Source organism: Abramis brama (genome assembly GCF_963993115.1).
Source record: "Abramis brama genome assembly, chromosome: 4".
Classification (NCBI taxonomy): domain Eukaryota; kingdom Metazoa; phylum Chordata; class Actinopteri; order Cypriniformes; family Leuciscidae; genus Abramis; species Abramis brama.
This window is the reverse complement of record NC_139966.1, coordinates 29,532,796-29,539,804: the sequence shown is the minus strand read 5'-3', so window position 1 is coordinate 29,539,804 and position 7,009 is coordinate 29,532,796. Positions and strand designations below refer to the sequence as shown.

The following is a 7,009-nucleotide window of genomic DNA, read 5'->3' as shown; positions in this document are numbered from 1 at the left end:
GAGGGAACTGGGGGAGGAGTAGGAGCTGCTGGGGTAATGGGCCGCACAATTGTAGCACTGGCAGGTCGTTTGCCCGGCCGTAGCTTAGGAGCCTGTCCCGCTCTGTTAGGAGGAAGGACAAACTCGTGCCGGGCCCCTGATGTGGAGGGAGCCTCATCCAGCCTTTCCCGCGGAGCAGGAAGCTGTGAGCTGGCCACAGCGATGCGGTCTTCTGCAGCAAGGCCCTGGGAAAGGACAGTCACTTCCTGGGTGTTCTCCCTTCGATTAAACCTGCAATCAAAAAATGTATTCATTATAAATAACTGCTATCCCTTTCTTTCAAATGTCAATGTAAAACCATGCTTACCACTGAGTGAGAGTCCTCTGATTCAGTACAAACAGCTGAAGTGACGTGGCCTCCATCAGAGTGTGGCAGTTCAGCACCAGGTCTCGGATGTGGTGGTAATCGTTGAGCACCTTAGTCCAACGAGGAAGACGGACTCCATCTTTCTTAGTTGGGGACTTGTGCAGTGCACACAGTTTGATGCACATGGCCTCAACTAAGCGACTGGTGCTGGGCCACTGAGCCGGCCCCCCAGGATGACCGATCAGGCACCTCTTCACACTCTCCACACCTGGTGTCACTCCTGTGTTTTTCGGAGCCTTGAAGCGTCCGTGGGTCAGTTTGGGCTGGTGTCTGGGCTGATAGTGGATCCTCCTCTTGTCCCCATCAGGAAGAGCAGTCCACAGACGGATGACCTCTGTGACCTGCTGCTCATCCAGGTAGAGTGCCTGACGGAGGGACACCAGGTACTCAGCCAGATCCTGCACCTTATCCCAGCCCGCAACGCCATCGGGTCCAAGAACAGGAGCCTGCAGGGAAGCATTACAATAAAAATACACAGCATGTTAAATGTCAGAGTGTAAAAGCAAAAAGAAACTAATAATGAGCAGCTTACTTACAGGAGCCTGGTCTGCAACACTGGACCCAGTTGATGTTGCAGGAGCAGAGGCAGCACTTGGCTGGACAGAAGGCTGTGGAGGAGACTGCAGAGGAGGGTGAACCGGGCGCTGCAGAGGAGGGTGTAGAAGAGGCAGAGAAGGGCACTGCTGAGGAGACTGCAGAGGAAGCTGGACAGAGTGCAGAGGAGGCTGAGCAGGGCGCAGAGAAGGAGATTGCAGAGGAGGCTGGGCAGGGCGCAGAAGAGGAGACTGCAGAGGAGGCTGGGCAGGGCGCAGAAGAGGAGACTGCAGAGGAGGCTGGGCAGGGCGCTGCAGTCCTTGGCTGGATGTGGGTGGCTGTAGTGAGGATGGTCCTGGTGCAGAGGGACAGGGGTTGAAGGTCTGGGGGCCGCTGCTGTGGACTGGGACAGTCTCAAAGGGGTCATAGAGGACTGGCACTGTGAGATCCTCAGGTTCCTCCTCAACGAAGCCTTCGTCCTGCACCACCTCATCATCCATCTGCTCAACCAGCCGATCCTCCTCTTCTGGGTTATCCATAATAGTCAGGGATTTCCCAGACTGACTGTACAGATACTCCATACCCAGCAGCTCCCCTGCAAAAGAACACACATACAAAGCACATTCACATTATTATAGCTGTAGTGGCTATTTGTCCATAACAAACTGAAACAAACAAACAATCAAACCTTTCAAAGTTTGATCGTTTGTAGGCTTGACGCAGTTTAACAGATCAAAAAATGAAAATAATAAACAAGAAAATAATAAGCATAAATGCTAAATAAAGCAAATTCACTTTAGCAAAAGAAAGCAAAGAAATTAGGTTATAAAGGCTCAAATTAAGCCTAAATTAAACAAAGTACAAATAACTCCAACAATAGTTGAAGTATTTGAAATAAAATATAAAAATGTACACTCAAACACTCATACACCTGTATAATGTATAATCTTTTGTTTGAGTTAACATGAATAATTCTCACCTGTGTAAGCCCCTGGAGGCTGGTAGCGCTCATCCAGGGACATCTTCAGCACTTTGCGGCTGAGCCGGTCCATTGCCTCCCTCTCAGCGCTGCTGTAGGTCCTCAGGTCAGTCTTTCCCCTCACTGCTTCATCCATCCGGTCCTGGTTCCAGCGCATCAGGCCTTCCAGGAGATAGGCCTGGAAATGTGCATCACTGGCACTGGTCCCTAGAGGTTAAATAAAGGCAAATATATGTAATCTATGTATTCAGAACGGCAGAACAGGTTATAAAAGTTTTAAGTTTTTAGCAGGTTATAAAAGTTATAACCTACCTGGGATGAAGCGATTTAAATGGAGGTGGAAAGACTCCAAGGAGGTGGAGCCACGAGCACAGCGATAGCAGCTGAGCTCCACACCACCCTTCTTCACTGTGCCTGTCTTCTGGTACAGAGGGAAGCCCTCTGGGTCCTGAATACAGGTGATGTGCCTCTGCTGGTCCATCCAGATCTGTTGGATGCGCTCGTGGTCCAGCAGTGGTACACCCAGAGTGTCCCTCCCCTTCTCACTGTCCATCTCTTCAATGAGCGCCTTGATCCTCCTGGTGGTCTCCTCCACTCCTCTGGTCCGCTTGCGACAGTGCAGCGCCAACTCCTTCCTGGTGATCAGCTTATCCAGGGCCTTCTCTGAGACTGGACAAGCTCCTCTGGCCTGTAGCTCCCCCTGTTTGGCCAACCGAAGAGCAGCGACATCATCTGGATCCAGCTCAAAGATGTACCTGGAAAGCCGAGTCATGAAGGTGCCGTAGAGCTGATGAGACTCCGTGATGACACCTGCTGCAAAGCGCCGCATGAAGTGCCAAATGTCTAGGCGCACTTGGAGTTCATCCCACTCTGTGAACATGGCTCTGACCTGCGACTGTCCGTGTGCGTGTGGGCTGCAGCAGTCTCTGTCCACATACATGACGGCGGGCGGTGCCACTCCCGCCTCCCTGTACCTCTTCATGAGACCCGCCGCCATGGGCCACAGTCCATGCCCCTCTGCCGCTGTGAGCACTGACACCAACACCTGGCCGTGCTCATTGCCTACATTAGTGCACCAACCAGCAGTGTTGGCAGCAGCACCGGCCAGTTTTTTGGTGACCTATGTAAAAAAAAACCAGTAGAATAAACAAATGTAAGAAAAATGTAAGATAATAACAATTATTATTATTCAAACTTGACTTTTTATACCTTTTTGGTGGAGTCCATCTTGAGGACAGAGCCAAAGACAGAGGTTATTTTGGCCTTGACCTCAGGTAGCCGCGAGAGGACGTCCCTGGCATACACAGACAGCAGCCACTTGGGTTTGGGGATGGGTGGGAGGGGCGGAGGCGCAGAAAAGACTGGAGGCTCAATGATGGAGGAGTCTGTGAAGGGCTCACAGACAGTGAGGTACTCCAGCGTCCGCTGTGACCACGCTGAGGTGTGCTGCTCCTGCAGCTTTTTGTGAAGCTGCGTGACAGTGTTGCCCCGGGTCCTCTCCCGCATCATTATGACTACACGGTAGTCACACGTGTACCTACAGACAGTCAAATAATTCTGTTCAGTGCCACATCTTGTTATTTCAATGTTAATGTCAGTAAAGCAATGTATTTGATTTTATACAGTACAACAAATTACAGTGCATTGCTCTAAATATGAATGTGTTCTACCTGTATGTCAGAATGGCGGGGAATTTTCTGCGGTGTCCCATGTCGAGCTGTCCCAGGATGTCTTCAGACCAGGCTGGATACTTCTTCTTGCACCCTTTGCACTCCAGATACTCTGTGGCCATGTCATACCACCCGTCTATGTCCAGGACCTTGCGCACAGTGCGATAAAGGCCAGCAGCTGTCAGCTTGTGGTTATTGCAGGCTGGCTTGACACAGACAAGTGGAATGGACCACATCTTCAGTGGCATCCAGAGGAAAAGAGGGCGGCAGAAGAAGATATCAGGAGAAGCAGGGGGCTGGGTGAAGACGGTCGGGGGCTGGGGAGGGTACCACCAGAAGTTGGGATGTGGCGTCAGCTCAGGCTTCCCTGTTTTTGTGTTGGCCCTGAACAGAGTCTTCCCGATCCAGTCCTGCTGGAAAGATGGGAGTTGCTCATTCCAGTGGACAGGAAGCTCTGCAGGCGAATGGGATACCTGGTCAGGGGTCCACAATGCTGGAGGAGCAGGAGCAGGAGCAGGGGCAGGAGCACGAGCCGGGGCAGGAGCAGGGCCTCTCGAGGCCGCAGTGGCTGGAGCGTAAAAAGACACAACATAATTATCTTATTGTTTTAGACTTTCACTGCATGACTTTCTCATCTCTGCTGGACAGCTACTGCGGTTACAAGGTTTAGTGCAAAGCATGTATGATTAGTAGACAGGCGACATGATGATGAAACGATGGAAGGAAGCAGTGAAAATCATCCTGTTTTTCACCCAAGCACCATTAGGACAAATACAAGAAGAAAAATGAGATGGGATCAGCCAAGTGTGAAGCAAAGCAGCCCAAACACTGTGAGCGCCTCTAACTACAACAGCCACTTATTCCAAGGGGAGTGGGGGACGTGTGAGATGACAAGAATGAGCTTTAGTAAGTGATTATGATAAAAAATGAAATAAAAACCTTTTACATACACCTTTAAATTCCCTTTTTGCTTTGAAGATGTTCACTCAAAGAGTGAATGTAGATTGACACCTGAGAAGTGCCATTCCTCTGTGTTGTAAAATAAAAGAATATGATGTCATTTAAAAAATACTGTTGTCACAGAATTGTTTGTAAAATATTGTTTAAGATTTACATACCTTGAGGAAGTTGCTCCTCAGCTTGTGAGGCTACAGTTGCCATCTCCTCGTCATCTTCCTCCTCAAAAAAATCCCTAGCAGCAGAGTCTGTAAAATAACATAAAACACTAAGCACATGTCACCAACACACTTGTATGCGTTAAAGTGATACTCACCACATGTAAAGAGCCGTCTCCGGGCTGCGGACTCAGACGCAGGAGGGAAACGTGGTCCTGCAGCTGTTGTTTACAAAACACGTATTTTCGTTAGACATATATACTGCATAATATATACTGTAATGACTTTAAAGCTTGCAAATCACTTACAGGGTTTGGCTGGAGACAAAATCTTTTGTGCCAGCTGTGAAGCAGATAAATGCTTCCCCCGCGCCAACAGGGTCTTCACGTTGGTAGCCAGCAGTGGCCTGTTCTGAGTGGCAGCAGGTGGAGGAGGAACAGACACAGTGGCAGTGGGCACAGCAGCAGTGGGGGCAGATGCAGCGGGCACAGTGGTGGTGGGCACGTGGGCTGGAGCCTGCCTCTTCAGCACGTATGCTTTGAAAAGGGCCATGTTGGTGTTGGGCCTGGCCTTTGCCTTCTTCAGGTAGGTGATGAGAGCCTGGGCCTCCTTGCTTGGGTCCTCATACACCTCCTTCATTGACCTACCCTTAAAATCACCAAACTCCACCATCAGACATCCAGAGTCTCCCGTCCTCTGGGCCTCCTGCAGCATGGCCTGTTTTTTCTGATACACCTCCACAGCCTCGCCTACCTCCCTGATCTGCGAGGTGTATCTGAGGAACATGTGTTTGTTGGCCGACAGCGGGTTGTCCCTCTCCTCCTCCCCCAAAATGCTGCTGACCAGATACACGGCATACCCCAGTGAGTTTTCCAGCAGCCACAGGAACCTCTGGCCCTGGTGTTTCCCAAACTGGATCTTGCAGTGAGCCAGAACCAGGAACTGGTCTCCAGGATTCCCTCCATTCTGCCTCACAAAGGCAGTGGCCTCAGCCAGGACCTCCTCCTTACACCTGGCCCTCCCTGCCACCACGATCTGACTCCTATTGGCCTCCTCAGTTGGCCCCATTAGGAGTCGACCCTCAGAGGTTTTTCGGAAAACCGGGTATGCATACATAATCTGAAAGGACACAGGCATAACAGAACGTTACATAGCTGTCATATTCCAACTGAAAGTATTTTACTACACCATTTGGTTTTAATGTAATTAATTAATGATCATATGTTTTATGAATTGATTTTACCAGCATTATTGTTATTTTATACAACTGTGAATCACTTTGAATTGCCTTGTGTACAAATTGTGCTCTACAAATAAACTGTCTTGATTGCGTATATGACTGTAAATCATTTAATAATTGAAACACTGGATTTATAAAACCTTTCAGCATTCAATGAACTTACAATGGTGGGCTTAATTCATTTACAAATCATTCACTGCTGCCCTGGAGTCGCTAAGTAATTGTAGTAGCATCTTATCATATTTAGCTATGTTGTACTACCCACAGTATCTTGACAGCATCAAGGCCGGGATGTAACTATTATTTTATACATAAAATAGTTCTTGGTACAATCTTGCTGGTATCATGAAATGCATAAATCGTTTTGTTTTGTTTAGCTTTTGTGGCATATCTTTTATAACATAGTTGAGAATCATCTTTATACAAAGTTTGGTATATCAAATCCTGAAACCTAAAAAATTATTGGTGATTTAAAAAAACAAAACATTGTTTTTGCCTATTCATGTCTTTTTAAATAAAATAACAATCATAATAATAAATGAGTCCTGGTGTCCTCTACAGAGGACATAGTATAACATATATATGAATAAAACATTATTTAAAAAAAAAAAAGTTTTTTGTAAAAAGTGTTCTTATGCATTATCAAAATAATGTAATGACACAAAAAAATACTAAATTAACACACAAAAAAAATTGGTCTCAGGAGGACATAGCTTAATTAGCGGCCGGCTAATTAACTTGACAGTAGTGACATGTTTTTTACTGTATTTATCATGGGAAAAGTTACAGGTTCACAGGTACTTAAGAAAACGTGTGCTAGCTAGCTATATTGGAATGTTTTATTTTCCCAAAATACACACTGTATACGAATAAATAATGAACGAATATACAGTAATGAAGAATAGCCTTACCTGTTGCTGTTGCAAAGATGACAATAATAGATGACAATAATAGCGGCCGCCGATTGGTCAAAAGTAGTAAGCCACGGGAGAGAAACGCAATTGGTCAAAATTAAGCCACATGAGAGCAACGCAATTGGTCAAAAGTAAGCCACAGGAGAGAAAC

The 7,009-nt window shown here is 47.3% G+C and overlaps 2 protein-coding genes across 2 annotated transcripts in view; both read right to left on the bottom strand.

The window, feature by feature from the left end:
• LOC311082148 (uncharacterized protein) overlaps positions 1-4,620 on the bottom strand; it is a gene marked incomplete at its 3' end in the record, with an annotated part of 5,305 nt that extends 685 nt beyond the window's left edge. Inside the window, exons 1-8 of the mRNA XM_084112890.1 lie at positions 4,529-4,620; positions 3,590-4,157; positions 3,129-3,456; positions 2,232-3,039; positions 1,920-2,126; positions 943-1,535; positions 347-852; positions 1-270 (exon numbers count right to left, since the gene is read on the bottom strand). The exon at positions 1-270 is cut by the window's left edge and continues 685 nt beyond it. Of these exons, the coding sequence (XP_083969016.1) occupies positions 1-270; positions 347-852; positions 943-1,535; positions 1,920-2,126; positions 2,232-3,039; positions 3,129-3,456; positions 3,590-3,837 (2,960 nt within the window). The 5' untranslated portion in view covers positions 3,838-4,157; positions 4,529-4,620. The remainder of the gene's footprint in view (positions 271-346; positions 853-942; positions 1,536-1,919; positions 2,127-2,231; positions 3,040-3,128; positions 3,457-3,589; positions 4,158-4,528) is intronic.
• On the bottom strand, positions 4,572-5,855 carry LOC311082147 (uncharacterized protein; the record flags this gene model as incomplete). Its single annotated transcript, XM_084112889.1, has 4 exons — positions 5,013-5,855; positions 4,863-4,925; positions 4,708-4,794; positions 4,572-4,618 (listed from the first exon to the last, which is right to left on the bottom strand). The coding sequence occupies exons 1-4, from the start codon at positions 5,839-5,841 to the stop codon at positions 4,572-4,574; spliced, it is 1,026 nt and encodes a 341-aa protein (XP_083969015.1). The 5' UTR covers positions 5,842-5,855.
• Between the last annotated feature and the right edge of the window lie 1,154 nt (positions 5,856-7,009).